At 31.8% G+C, this 16,472-nt stretch overlaps 1 protein-coding gene across 1 annotated transcript in view; it reads right to left on the bottom strand.

Moving 5' to 3' along the window:
- Positions 1-966: 966 nt before the first annotated feature.
- LOC143228055 (zwei Ig domain protein zig-8-like) overlaps positions 967-16,472 on the bottom strand; it is an 84,410-nt gene continuing 68,904 nt past the window's right edge. Inside the window, exons 4-5 of the mRNA XM_076459394.1 lie at positions 10,798-11,094; positions 967-1,513 (exon numbers count right to left, since the gene is read on the bottom strand). Of these exons, the coding sequence (XP_076315509.1) occupies positions 1,398-1,513; positions 10,798-11,094 (413 nt within the window). The 3' untranslated portion in view covers positions 967-1,397. The remainder of the gene's footprint in view (positions 1,514-10,797; positions 11,095-16,472) is intronic.

Raw genomic sequence — 16,472 nt, 5'->3', positions numbered from 1 at the left:
ACAGTCTTGGTAACATATCAGCCGGAATTTCAACGACTCACAACCAAGATGGAAACTCACAAGACCTCTGCTAGCAGTAAATAACCTGATAATTGTATCAATGTCTGTCTGCATCAGAAAAATATTATAAGGTGGTAAGGTGATATCTGATTAAAATATCCCTAATTTTATTGTTTTACATATTTTCCTCCATGACTAGCTATTTAGTAAGAAAAATAAATATTATAAAAATTATTTGTTTCTACCCCTTTTATTTTTATTTTTGTCAGTCTCATTTAATGTTAATGAAATGCAAATTCGCATATTTTCCTTGGACATTTCCGTAGTTCATTACCGCAATAAATACGATCAATACAGTTAAAACAATAACACTATGTAACAAAATTTTTACTTTTTCTTGTTCTTGGGCAGAAAGTGTTATTTTCCATTCAGTGCTAAGTAGCTGATAGAGCATTTTCTCGAACTTACAATAATTTTTCAAGAATATTATAGAATGTTGTAGAACTTACAAGAATTTTCAAAAACATGCTAGAATTTTCTAGAACTTTTCATAGTAATATATACATACAGAGGCTCACCACTCACTACTTCAGTTAAGTTTTGGGTGCCTACGTGAACACAGAGGCCTATCTGAATTTATCAGAGATGGCATCAAGAAGCTGCAAGTATTCTCCAGACGCATACTGCTATGTATGTGGCCAATTTATCAAGACAAGAGGGAAAAAGTACTGTGTGACAGCATCTGTTAAAATGTGTAAAGTCTACAAGGCATATTTCAGCATGCCTGTCAGGGATCAAGATAAACCCTGGGTACCTCATTTTACCTGTGAGAACTGCAAAAACACTCTAGACGGTAAAACGGACAATTTTTGCTTGCTTGAATAATAAGATTTTATATTATACAAATTTTAGACATTTTAAAATTTAAATATCTTTTAAGATAACAACTTCGAGAACAACGACACAAGTTGAGCTATATCTGAATAGACAACCATTCATAAAACAGATTATTAAGAAAAACAAAGTGAAAACAATATTTATTTCAAACGTTTAAAAGGTATGTGTGTGCCCGATAAAACCCATTCTTTCCAACCAACCACGGTACAAGCTAAAGTAGTTCTCCTTTTCGGTTGTGTCCATTCATGAATCGATACCGATGGTAGAATAGTCCTAATTATTTGTCATCGTGATTTGAAAGCTTTTTACACGAAATGTTTTTTACTGGAAAAATAACGAAACTAGTATCACGTAAATAAGTTTTCGTTTTTCTGGTGATTCCTTTACAAGACAAATATCATCAGATAACACTGAACACCCAGAAGTTCAAACTGTCAGCTTTACTTTTTATTTTCTTAATCATCATGAATAGTTCGGAAGAAAAGATAACGACGAAGTTGTCATCTGAGAAGCATCCAAGAAACAGTAAGAAGAATAAACTTCCAAACCTCCCACTGAATTCTTGAGGGTGCTTGTGAAGTACTGGCATCTCGTTGGATGGCAGCCGGATTTTCCCCTAACATCAAGACAAAAATAATTAGAAAACAAGATTAGTCTTTATAGTACAGGGTAAGCGAAATAGCCAAATGTAAGGCTTTTTATTTTGTCTCCTCTAAACAACTATAAGAAGAAAAAAATATTTGTAATGGACAGTAAAAACGCTGTAAAAATCACTTCAACAATTTTGGAAGAAATGGTACTAATCTTCTCGCTAAAATTGGCTATCTACAATATTCCACAGTTAAATGTTCATATTAATATGAACAAAGTCATTTCAACGTGTTTTTTTTAGATTTTCTTGAGTCAATAATATTAAAACATAGACATTAAAAATAAATAACTGGAATAACGAACCTACAACATATTATTATAGAAAATACAAAAGAAACTACTACTCATAATACAGTAAGCTGGTCTTCTCAGTTTTCATACAAGTCCATACATCCTTAATAATTTTCATTACAAGTTAAGTCATAGTTTTAAGTTTTCCATTGGCCTCTCTCACCTTCCAGTTATGGTTTCACCATATTTTCTGTATGAATCATTATGCACAGGCGCCGTCTTTAAGAGAATGAACTAATAAATAAAAACATGTTTGTTCCTGTCAGCTCTCAGAGTGCCATCAGTTTTGTGTAGATTCTCAACCCCGTTGTAAAAAATGCAACCCGCTGTTGTATTACTTCACTCGAGTATATAATAAACTGGTCAGAGCGCTTAAAGAATTTACCTTGTACGTAAACTTCTTTCACAACATAATTGAATTTACCTTTGATTACTCGAATTACTCAAATTAACTTCCTCGACGTCACTGTTTTTTATAAATGAAGAAATTTTCTACACTGACTTGTACAAAAAGCCTGCAGACGGACCACAATACCTTTACTATAAAAGATGTTACCCTGCTATCACTAAACGGAACATTATCTACAGTAAAGCTCCTAGAATAAAGAAAATATGCTCCGATGAAACACACTACAGATAACACACTTGAATCTAAAACAATCCATGTTACAAAGAGGATACAAAGATACCGAAATTGGTAGATAAATTAAAAAGGGTGACAACATTCATCGGAAAAAAAGTCGAATGTCAAAACAAAGATAAACTTTCAAATAGTCTTTTTTTATTATTATTACCTCAGAAACGTTTCACGAATTCCAAAAAGAAAACAAATAATTTTCATCGACTACAACGTAACGATTGCCTTAAACAATTCCCCCCCCCAGTAGCACTGTAGTATGTCTGCGGACCTATACTCCTAGAAACTGGATATCAATACCTGTGGTGGACAGAGTACAGATAAACTTTTGCGTATAACAAAACAAACAAACGATCTTAAAAAAATGGTTGTCATCCATGCAATAAAGCCAGTTATCAAACCTGCAAATTCATAAAAACTACTTACTCATTTTATTACATGCACAATCAAAGATACTTTAAGATTTTCAAAAAAATAATTTGTGAAACACAAAACACCATTTACCTTATACAGTGTAACAAACGCAATCACTAATATGTAAAACATAAACAAACAATTCTTAGAGAACGTTTCAACCATAATTATTCTATTAAAACCGAAAAAATATCTCCTGTGCAACACTTTAACCAACCTGGTCATTCCACTAACGATGTTACTTTCATTGGTATTGAAACAGGATTCAAAACTAAAACAGATAAAAAAATGTAAAAGCTTATTTGATTGGTAATCTAAACACTGTTCAATGTTTCGAAATTAACATAGACCCTGTAATCAATGATCTCTGATTATTAGTATTATCTTAGTCAGAAAAATAATTTTTATTCTTTCCTAATTTATTTCATGTAGCGTGAACTCTAATTTTCTAAATCTTAATATTTATTTAATATATTTTTTCCATTATATTAACAGCTCTTTTTCGATCATTGCAAAGGTTCCATCTTTGTTTCTTTTAAACATTCAAGTATGTTTTTATATCTTTCGTTTTAATCATTTCTAAAGCAAAATACTCCTTGTATCGTTTTATATAACGCTTTTGTCGCCGGCCACATTCTACCGCAAATGGAACATACTTACAACAGTACAAGGAAAGTATGCTAAATATTTTTTGGAGAACCATTTGATGCAAACAGTCTGTGAGTCAAGGAGGCATATTTATGTTGGTTGATTCCCAAACATAGCGTTACAAATTAAAATTCTGAATAGAGAGTTGAGCTTATTGCGATATCTGTAATTTCACTTATTCGCAACAGTTTATAACATTACAGCCCATACCAAACACGTTAGAAACCATACATGTCGATCATGCGGTATGTGGTTCCTCAACTAGTTAAAGCTGTTTTCCCGCAACTCCAGCGAGTTCTTTTAATGGAGGTGTTATAAAAAGAAGCAAATAAATGCGTGTACCAGCATGAACCTGAAACCTTTTACTTTTTTACGCAAGAATAACACAGACTGACCAAACCTTTAAACTCCTTAGTAACTAGACAGTATTGAGAGGAAAGTTCTTTCGGCAGCAAAGTGTGATTTTTGTTTGATTAACAGATCCATTTACACGAGTACATTATTTTCTTCTAACTTGAATACCGGAAAATATGACATCTCTCCGTCGCCCACCCAATTGGTCTCAATATCTTTGAGACTGGACATTGAGTCAGAGTTAACTGGGAATTAATCAAAAGTAATAGAAACATTTGTACCTGAGTCGTATTTGTGTATAGAGAGCGTATTTTCTTATAAAAAAAGCTACATTGGACTACGTGCTCTCTCTACCGTGAGGAATGAAAAACCTAATTTTAGCGTTGTAAACCCGAAGACTTACTGCTGTCTCCTTGAGAGACATCTTAGATAGAGGAAAAACGTTTGAAGATTAGGATAAAAAATTACTTCATTGTATAGATTGAAAGTTACCAGTAAATTCGTCATATTCATTTTATTCTGAAATAATTGATACATAATAGAAAGACTTGTAAATTAATCACTCCTGAAAGCAAGTAAAGCTGATAAAAGGTTTGGTACTTTAATGTTGTTGTTTTTTAAATACAGCTAATAATTATAAGAATTACTTAATTTCATTTCTTTATTAATAATAATAAAATTTGGTAAATAATTTTAAAGATAAATCACGCCTAAATATAACTGACTGTTGTAAAATGAAGTTTAAACGAAGTTTTATAATTATTATAAACTTGTTGTGATTACAGGCGTGGTATGGCCCAGTGATTAAGATACTCTACTCGAGTGCTCGTTCCTTCAGCTGTGGAGGCACTATAATGTAACTATCAATTTCACTATTCGTTGATAAAACAGCAATCCAAAAGCGAGAGTTGTCTTCTCTTTAAACTCTAAATTGTGGACTTATACATAGGGAAGAAAATGGACGCCACCAGGTCCACCTGCTCGAGAATTACCAATGATGCATCAGCAACTAACGTGTACCAATGGTCGTATGTAATCGCAGTACTCAAACATATATACATCTATGTATGTGTGTGTGATAACAGTAAGAGTTGATTTTGCGAAAAACTTTGTCAATTTTTATATTGTATTGAATAAAATTGAACACTATCGATGAAAACTAGGTAATTTAACATCGCCTCTAATAACATAGCATTGTTACTTTCTGATCTATTTTTCTAAAACAAAGTATATAATGTCGAGTTATTTTACAAATAAAAGCATATGTCATAGATATGATACCCGTAAATAATCTCATGTGTTATACCTGCTGAAGGAGATTACCTGTTTACGAAAAAAAACGACTTTTTGTCTGAAATTAAGCATGTAGCTATATATTGAGATTTTTATTACCTGCCCATATCTGTGAGTATTGAAACGCGGTTTTTAGCGGTGAGAGTGCAGAGACATACTGCTATGCCACCGGGGAACGTAAGGTTTTTGACTACATACATGTAACATCTATCTATTTTTATTGAAATTATCAGCAATACTAATATTTTGTTTTCTTTATTTTTTTATTTTTGAATTTGTTGTCATCTAACAAACTTTAGTTGTGTAAGGAACGCCGTTTAAAGCTGTTAAAAAAGTATCCACGACACATTCTTCATTACTGAAATATATTGTACAACAAAATTGTAGAGCTAATTAAGTTGAAAGATCCAACCAAAAAATAAAAACCAGTTCCCTGAAGGATTTTGCGATGAGTGTCCAGACGTTTCAGAAGCAAACACGAATGTCTTAAGCCTTTTTTGTGATAAAAATATAAATTGATTGAAACCCTCTTTTAAATTACCTACAGAGCAATTCTAACAACATGGATAGACAGCATTAACTTGTCAAAGATAAAAAAAATCAGAACATCGTCTATAATGATCAAAAGCTACTGACAAACTTCTTAAACAAAGGCTTAGAAATTCTAGATAGGATGCTAATGGAGTCATACTTTCCATACGTATTAAAAACCGATACCGTCTATACTTTATGCAGGCTTTAATTTATACTGTCTAAGTTAACAAAACTAGTCTGAAAATATCGATTGGCATTTTTGCCTTCAATCCAATACACAAACACGCTACACAATGCGCTATCTTTGCTGTCCACCACGAAAATTAAAACTGTTCAAACATAAATTAAAACAAGGTTTATATTTGCTTATGATGAGAGTTTGAACTAAATAAAGTATGCAGAAAGGCAAGTTATGTACAAGACCAACATTAGCAACCACAACTACACAAGATCATCGTACAATAAGTAACCATGTCTGTACACCTTACAGCAATTAACCCGTCTATATATGGCATATTTATAGCAATTAACAATGTATGTACAGAGATATAACAATTAACCAAGTTGTATGTACAGGACCACTTTATAACAACTACCCACGTCTGTAAAGGAACACATTACAACAATTAACCATGTTTGTACAGCGTCACCTTAAACAATTAACTATATCTCTGTACAAGACTAAATTACAGCAAATAGTTTTGCATAAGTAAAACTAGCTCACAACAAGTGGCCTGAGGAAGAACAACTTGCACCGTTAACAATGTTTGTGCCATAAGTAACTACGCTTGTGAAATGACAACTTGCAGCAACTTATCTTGCTTGGGAACAATAATCTATAATTTGAATAAAAGACGGTTTCAACAATGTATTTTAAGTAATTACTGGTCACTGAGCTCATACATCTAGTAAATACATATAAATTAATAAAGTAATCCATTATAAGCTACTCAGAAAGCATAAAATGGGTAATTCAAATCTATTTTAATCGTTGTATTAGTTTTTAAATATTACATCATAATATATTGATTCATTAAGTTTGTGATTACAAATTACTTATCTATTTTTACTTCTAACTACATTCCGACACAAATTTAACCCTTTGTTGGAAACTGCTAGTAAAATCTATCATAATACAGATATATATCAAATGAAATAATACTTTCATCCAAAAGTATGGAAATATCCCATAACAGTATATTTTTAATATCATCATATTATTTAGCATCACTTTACGATTAGAAGCCTATTTTTAATATATAAATATTAAAAAATAACTCTAACCGATTCCTTAGGTATGGTCAAGGTAAATTCAAACAATCGAAACTATTATATAAAAAAATGTTACATTAGTTTACATGACGTACTAGGGTGTGTGTTTTCAATACCGTCAGATGGTCACTAGATCACAAACAGTGTGAATAAAGAATGATAGAAAGCTAATAAAGCAGTATCGCCTGTAGTGGAGATCACAAACAAACCAAACCTTGTTCTGCTATCTTGTTTCCATTCCTGTAGTAAATCTCACAATGAATGAGATAATAAACGATAACAAATTATTGTATGATTCATAAAAATTTGAATGTTGATTAAACCATCATAAACCCTTTTGCTACCATTTACTATAGGTAGCTTCCAAACCGACTGGCAATTATTTACCTTTACTTTGCGAATTAAGTATAGTACAATTTTTAATTTTAGTTATCGATATGTCACTTCACAAACAATTGCAACAATTTATCACGAGAGCTTTAAATGATAGTTGGCCTCACTGTGCATGAAATATCAATTTATACAAACATTTAGAAGTTCCTCATTAACATTAAATTAAAAAGTTTATATTTTGAAGCATTGTTCAAGGAAGTTAGCTTCCTGCATGATAATAGATGTTCATGGCAATATTGGAGACAATCATTCAATGAGTAACATTATAATGTTAACAAATACCAGTTATAGGTGACGACAATTTTATTGTGTTTGACAAACTCTTAATTATTATAAAGCAATTCGTGTACGACTTAGTAATAAATTATCATACTAACACAGTTAAGTGTGCAAGCAGACAATTCACTTAAGAGAATAAGAAGTTTCTGGTCCGAAGATACTTATTTTCTAATGAAACTACGCAGAAGCAAATATTTCATGTTTTCTTTTATATTTTCTTGATATTTTTGTTTATGTAGCTTCACTCGTTTGTTTGTACATAAAAAATAAATATAATTCTCTTTTTTAAGTTTTTTTATATGTATACATTTAAAAATAAACCAATCCAACTACAAGACAACTGTACAGGAAGGATACCAAAATGATCTGGATGTTTCGGAAAAGAAGATAATCAGGAATGGATATCATCACGTTTCATTAAGATTTCTCCTTTCCGCCGAGTCATACAAGATAACATATCTACACAAGATGAGAGAAAACAGCTCCAAATATCCTGTATGTGCATGTGCAACAACAACAACGTACGTACAACTAAACACGGTTTTTGAAGTGAAGTAAGTCAAAGTTCTGATCATTCATTTAATAAATATCTGCCTATTCTTAACGCTATTACTATTTATACTCCCTTAAATCTCAGGATATCACATTGTTTTCTTGCTATTCAGTTATGCATATTTTGTTCTGTGTTTACGACTGTAATGTTTCAGAGATATAAAGTAATAACACAACTATGTTGTACAGTCATAGTGTGTCTGCTGTTGTGTAATGTTCTAATTCTAAGAAGCTTTGATATTAGCTATGAATATCTAACCATAAAGTTTCTTTGTTATCAAATGTTTTATGGTAATATTACAGTGCATTTTGTAAGAACAATCTGCATATACAGTAAACTATTAATTCAGATGATAAATCGTAGCTCCACATTTCATAAATTTGTCCACAGATTTCCTATTATTCAACAGCGCAATGCTTCCAAAGACTGATGTCCTACACCTTTTCAGAAGTTATAGTGAAATAGCAAAGAGGTGCAAAGCGCAAAACCCAGAACACACCGATATGCAAGACAACTACCTATAACATAGCACATAGTATTGGCACGAAAGGATTAGCATAACCTACGACAGTGTAAGTAGTACTGACAAAGGAAAATCGGCAATATATATGATATAGTAAAGAGTATTGGCAAGAACGGATTAGCACTACTTATGATACAATAACTAATATGTGGAAGAATAGTTAAATATAACCTATGACATTGTAAAACATATTGGCGAAGAAAGGTTAGCACTACCTGTGACATAGTAAATAGTATTGGCAAAGAACGATTAGTACTGCCTGCCACATAATAAATAGTATTGGTAATGGAATATCAACACACCTACAGGATGTGAAATCATTTAAATAATACCTCTTCTTGGCTATATGTGAACCATCGTTTTCAAGAATCACACTGAAATAAAATGTTTTTCAACTCATTACTTTCTCCTACATATCTGCGAAACTCTATAGCTGAACACCAAAAGATATGTTTTCTTTGATTCCTGTCTTGGAAGTGAAAACCCCCAAAGAGTGGAGGATATGTGGAAAGTGTTTTATGTTGTGCTGTCCAACGTAAACCTATAACTAATAGACAATTAGGAAGTAATTTCGAAAGCAGATCAGAATGTGGAACATTGTTCTTGTAAATGAACACAGTCAGATACCTAATATCAAAGAACACAGCTTAGCTTACAAGTTTGTGTAATACCAACACAAATAAAATATTTATCAAAATTACCTTTTTTATAGATCAATTCCTGTTTAAGTTACTCTAGTAACCGTACTATATTTTATTTTACATACATTATTTTACTCTAACCATTTAAGACTGAAAAAAATCATTAATAGAAGCAACACACAGTTGCCGTATCAGTGCATTGTAATTTGTATAGGATTAGTTAGTTGTCTTTTGTGTTAATTTAGGGCATTAAATACGTCATGTCACTTAGTTACATAGAATTAACTTCAGTGATTTATTAGATAAAGTTTACTTTGGATCCACAGCGATGTATAACTTTTTATCAGAAGTTATTGAAAGTCCTTGTATCTTTATCGGACTGTTATGAAAGTCTTCCTGGTCATAATTCTAAAGAAATGTTTTTAAAGTATACCGTAGGCTTAAATCATATACATGTTAAAGCTTAGCACGGGAAGATATATTTCACTTACATTAATTAATATAAAATTAGTGTTTTTAAGTGGTGGCGTCTTACGATCACGTAGTAATTAATGAGTATTTTAATAATGAGATCATTAAGTTTGAGTAAATGTACATATTCATGAGATGTATTCAACAGCACAATGCAGTAATTATTAACTAGGTGTAAGTGCGTATATTTGTTTGATGTGTTCAGGATGAAGTTGGAATTATAATGTTTGAGTAAGTTCATATATTTTTATCATGTTTTTAGCAGAAAGAGGTAGAATTTATTAAGTTGAGTAAGTGCATGTATTTATTTCATACATTTAAAAAATATGTTAATATGGATGATATTCAAAATTGGATAGGATTTTCATTCATATTCACTGCATATAAATATAATTTATTTGTGAAAGTCACTGAAAATATCTATGAGAAAAAGTTTTGTACATGTTGATTTGAACCGTTATTCACATGTTTTTATCATTGATTTAAACCGTTATTCCCATGTTTTTATCATTGATTTGAACCGTTATTCACATGTTTTTATCAATTTTAAAGATCACCTAAATTTTATTGATCCCCTGATACGTAAGAAAATTATTTTGAGAATTTTAATGATTCATTAAGTAGCCAAGCCATAGTTTATGTAAATCACATGTTTCTGAGGAGCTTTTGATCCTCATATGGTTCTCAACCTTCAAAATGCGAATTTATATAATAATTTTTGACAATTTTCAAGTTAATCGGTTTCAAAACTTTTGTTCTTCGTTCCTAACACCAACATTTGTTAATTGCACACTGATATAAAAAAAAAAAAATCGCGATCTTTCTCAACACTTTATTTAGTGTTTGCAAAACTTCAGTACTTGTCATTAATATGCTGAATTACAGAAACAGAATCTTGTAAAATTTATATGGATTGTGTGGAAGATTATTTCTAGAATCTTCTTACCGTTTAAACAGAACACTGAAATACCGGTGGCCTCAGCATTGGAAGGACCACAAGAGTAATTTCCTGAGTCAGTTAGCTGAGCATCTGTAATGTAAAGCGTGCTGATTGCAGCGTCATTACCCCATTTATGGAGGGAAATCATCCCTCTTTCTGTGTCGTAGTTGATCATTCGATCGTTGTGGTACCAGAAGACGAAGACAGGCAACTCAGGGCTGTCACTGATCACGCATGTCAAGTTGATGGAATTTCCAGTTTTCACGTATAAAGGGTGAACACCAAGTATCTCAGCTTTTGGTTCTAAAAAATCGAAACTGCTTGATTAAATTTCTTTTTGTTTAAACAAAATTCTACATTGTAACATAAAACTCACCTGGTATAGTTTGAATCTTTATATTGTGTTGTTCAGTTTTCTTTCGTCTGTTTTTAAAAGAAGATTATAAAAAGAACATAATTTTATATAAATCTTGCTTATGCTTAATACTGATATATTTAAATCACATACTCACCAAAAGAAAAATTTAGTCAGTTGTTCGGAGAATTTTAATTTTGTTTATTATGAACGTTTCTCGTCAGCACAGTATCAGTGTTATGAAATATGAGTATCAACACCTTTATACTAAGAAAGAACTGAAATATTAACCTGCCTTTCAATACTAGATCGTTGAAATCAAGTCCCCACTACATACGTTTGCTATAAAATGTACGATTAGAATTCCATATCAATTAAAATGAAGGGAGCGTATCATAATACATCTTTCAAATGTGTTATTTTAACATTTTTTATGATTACCATATAGTAGTCTATAAGACTGGACTCAAAAAGTTTCCGAAATAACCGTTATGATGTTGTAAAATATCATGTAATTTGCGGAGTAATAAACACTTAGTGTTCATTGTAAATACTATCATGACACAATGTTCACTGAAACAACCGTGCAGTTTAAACTTTCCATCCAATGTTTCTAGAGCAATCACTAGTGCTTAACGGATTATTTATCACACAGTTTTCAAAGTTATCGTCATCATATTCACAAGCTTACCAATGTACAATTTATAAGATTACAAAAAAAAAATCTTGCGGCGAATACCATGCTGTGGTTCTATTCGGTCTCTTAGTTTTTATCGTTATATTTATCGCAACGCTACGCAATTGGCTATTTACGCTTTATCTACTAAAGAGAATTGAGACCAGTATTTTAACAAAGTAAGTTCGCAAACTTAGTCAAAAAAGGTTTAATTAATGTTTACAGAATTACCAGTAAACTTACAGTAGTAAATTTTACTTTTTTATTTTTAACTGATTACATAATAATAATTATTTAAAATAAAATATTTATTCTATTATTCAGTTCAGTATTACAGAACCCTAAAGTAAGAATGCACTTTCTCAAACTAATAGAATTACGTAACACTTAATAGTACATTAACTTTGACTTCATTTACTCATTATAATTTAAAGATAATACGTTTATCATAAATGTCTATTAATTAAAGCTCCAAATTAATATTACAAATTACTTAATTTACTCTTCAGTAACGAAAGGAATAATTTTCTCAGTAATTGTAAAATACCTTTTTTAATATTTTCTCATTCGTCTTGTTATGTTTCTTGTCAACTGACTTCCTCATTGTAACGACTTTTCGACTTTAATCATTGTAGACTATATTCAATCATGCATTTATTCCATTAAACCAGGAAGGAAACTAATAGAATACAGAGGTGAAGCCTGCAGTTCACGATTACAATTATTTCTTTATTTCAAAACTTTTGGAGAAATAGTCGTGCTTTATATAACAAAAAGCTTGTTTTTTTGTGTTTCACCTGGGAATGCCTGGTAATAATGGCATTAAAAAAGACCCCCAGGAGCACAGCCTTATGTCTTCGGACCTCAACGCTAAAAACCTGATTTTAGTACCCGTGGTAGACAAAGCACAGATAGTCCTTTATAGCTTTGTGTTTAATTACAAATCGAAAATATGTATATATTTCCCTCTAAACCCACAGGTACACGATGGGTTATGTATGGTCTGCTCTCAGTGAACACTGAAACCGGTTTTTAACGTTATAAGCCCTTATACTTTCCGCTGAGTTACCGGATGTCTAAAAGAAAGCAAATACTACTTTTAAAAACTAACGTTATGAGTAGGACATGGGTGTTTCGTTAATTACTCCTTTTACAATAGAACACATTCAGAAAGATTAGATTTCGTCTGAGCTCGAAAATATACTTAACTGGATTAGTAATCTGAACTTTCTGTAATAATTCATTTCATTTGTTGCCCTACCAGGTTGTTCCTAATATAGGACCATCTTTTATTTGTTTACGATTAAATTAATATTGTCTTTCTTTCCTCGGTACACTTAATTACTGTGACGATTTTATTCTTTTATTATATTGCCCATTTACAAGAAGATCATAATCTACCTAGATAAGAAAGCAAACAAAAAATAGATAAATCATATTATTTTTAAGTGAAATATATTTTTAGACTCCTTAATAAAGACTGCATTTTGATCTTTTTATAAAAAACCTTGTAAACATATACTGAAGTTATTTCATAATGTTTTTCTTCGAGTTGATATGTAAAAATCTTTCATATAAGAAGATAATTTTTACTCGAAATTTAATTCATTTTTATGTACGTCTGTAGTTTTATTTCTTCTTAATTAAATTGTTTTTACACGAAACATGATGTTATCAAGCAATGTTGTGTCCCCCGCAGTTTATCAGTCGTAAGTTTATAGAGTTACAATACTAAAATCCAGGGTTCAATTCCCTTTAGTAGGGACTGCTGATAGCCTATTGTGTAGCTCCGTGATAAAATGGAACAAAATATTATCGTTACATATGAACACGGACTAAAAATAGAGAGACGAAATATACAGTAAACACCCAAACAAGTCTGGGTCCAAGTTGACCAAACAAAATCGCTCTAGCATGTTACACAAATACTTTACATTCATCATAACTTGAATGAGACGAAGCTCAAACATCTCGTAATACTCTATTTTATTACCGTGAATGTCAAAGTAAAACATGGTGTCCTTTAAGCAACTGCATTATGCTGCAGCAATGAAGTAGAATTGAAAATGTTGAAATTGTAGACATTCTCATCACTGCGTAGAGGCCTACAAGTTGGAGCAAGTGGTATTGAAAGGACCCATGTGTGAAATCGTACAACCCTTCACGTCCGCCTTTCATCGTAGTACACCTAGCTAGCCGACTGTAAAAACACCAGTAAATTAAGGTTGACTAAGGTAAACTAAGGATGTCCATTACATTTTTCCAAACACATGAGCACCTGGCTCCGGAGTAAAAAAAAAAAAAACTACTATTGCCAGGAACGCGAGTTTCTAGTTTGTGTGTAGTCGGAAAGACATGATAATGGTTAGGTAGAAAATACTCCACATTTTGTCCTATGCTGACTTAAAACATCTAGATCAAAGGCAGGCACACGAGAAAACGAAACAACAAATAATTTAATTTAAAATTGCATTGATATACGATACGTATGTACAGTACTGTGCAAAAGTTTTAGAACAAAGTCAAACATTAGATTTCAAGCTACTTTAGAAGAACAATGAAAAGTAGATCACAGTTAAAACATCCAAATATTTAGTACAACAGAAACTCTGTGGAAGTGATTGAATTCAGCAAACAGTTAATATTTTGTATGTCCTCCTTTTGCTTTAATAACTGCAGACAGTCTTTCAGGCATTGTTGCAAATATCTCCTGTCGCCTCAGCAGAAAAACACCCCCAAACCATCACATTGTCTCCCCCGTGCTTCATGGTAGGTGCTACGTTGAGGTAAGTAACTTTCTTCTTTCTTCCGCGCTATGCTTTGGACCAAGTATTTCTCATTGGTCTCACACGTCCATAACAACTTTACCAATCATCAACAGTCCAATTTTTGGACGTTATACCAAATATCAGTGTATTGAAAATATGTGGAGATGGAAGCAAAGGTTTCTTAACTGATACAAGACCAAATATTCCATTTTCGTTGAGTCTTCTTGATAATGTAGATTTGGACAGTTTGCTGTTATTTGATACATAGTCGTCTATCTCATACATGAGATCAGTGACAGTCTTCCATCTGTTCCGAAGGCTACATAAACGAAGATACTCAACATCAGTATCATTGCATTCAGGTGTCTTACCCCTTCCTTTCCTATTTTCAAACTTGCCTGACACAATCTCACAATTTGGAGATATACTTAACAATGTTTCGGGATAACTTGAAGTTTGCAGGAATTTTTTGGAGAATCCAACCAGCATCGTGTAAAGGTTTTGTTCTATACATTTTTTGGCATGACAAAAATATTAATGTATGCTATTAATCACTGTTTTTATCAACGTTTATTTGTCAAGTGCTATTAAATTGATTTTTTTCTAGCCTATACCAGTACCCTATGCTAAATCATTTCTATGTAGTTATTTCAGACACTAAATTTGATCAGTACGTTTATTCAACCAGAACATTTATAACATGCCCTTAGTACAAGGATATGGAAAGTTTAAAGAATCATGATAATTCTCACCCTGGCTAATTGAATTGTCAACATGGATCAGTGAAGCGTGTGTATGTGTGGTTTTCTTATAGCAAAGCCACATCGGGCTATCTGCGGAGCCTACTACGGGGAATCGAACCGCTGATTTTAGTGTTGTAAATCCCAAGACATACCGCTGTACTAGCGGGGAGCAGAATCAGTGAAGCATTACCATAGTGTTGAAATTTATATTCTATAACGGCATGGAAGAATTATCCCCAGAAAATGGAAAAAAAAAGCCAAACTATTCTCTTGTCCTAACACTTTTGCATAGTGCTGTATTTATATGAATGTCATAAATAATTTTTAATGTTTTAATGTAATTGAAAACTATAAAACTGGTAATAATTGTTACTTTAATCAATTACATAAAAGTATATTAGAATATTTTACCGTATTTCACACGAATATTTGAGGCTTAAGATAAACTACAATGAGCTTACTTTGTTAGTAACGGAAATAAAGTAAATTTTGATATAATAATACTGACAGAAACTTGGTTAGTTAAATTGTCAATTTAGTTATTTAATATTACAGGATATACTGCAACCGGTACATTATTAAATTGTAAACGTATTAGTTGAATATTTTTTATATTAAAGACTATCTAAATTCACATATAAAAATAGAAAAAAATACGATTTAGTAATTTTATATAATTGGTCACACAAGTAAAAATAATAGTATTCTATCGTTCCCCAAACGGAATAGTTTGTTTGCGTGTTTTTAAATTTCGCGCAAAGCAACACGAGGGTTATCTGTGCTAGCCGTCCCTAATTTAACAGTGTATGACTAAAGGTAAGGCAGCTAGTCATCAACACCTACCGCCAACTCTTGGGTTATTCTTTTGTCTCATATGTAAATACTCATAATTTAGTCTGTGATAATCTGATGTCATGTATCAACCATATTTCTATTAATGGTTCCGTGAACAATCAGGCAAAAGCTGTTGTATTTAAAACTAATACTGCGGATCATTAATCTACATTTGTACATATACAGGGTGTTCGGAAAGTCACTGTGCAGTTTTGTAATCATATTTTATTCAGTCTATTTCAAGCCAGCAACTGATAGCGGTGTTTAGAAACAAAATAAGAAGGATCCAGGCTTGTATTGATGCC

Source organism: Tachypleus tridentatus, chromosome 10 (genome assembly GCF_004210375.1).
Source record: "Tachypleus tridentatus isolate NWPU-2018 chromosome 10, ASM421037v1, whole genome shotgun sequence".
Classification (NCBI taxonomy): domain Eukaryota; kingdom Metazoa; phylum Arthropoda; class Merostomata; order Xiphosura; family Limulidae; genus Tachypleus; species Tachypleus tridentatus.
This window is presented reverse-complemented; position numbering and strand designations above follow the sequence as displayed.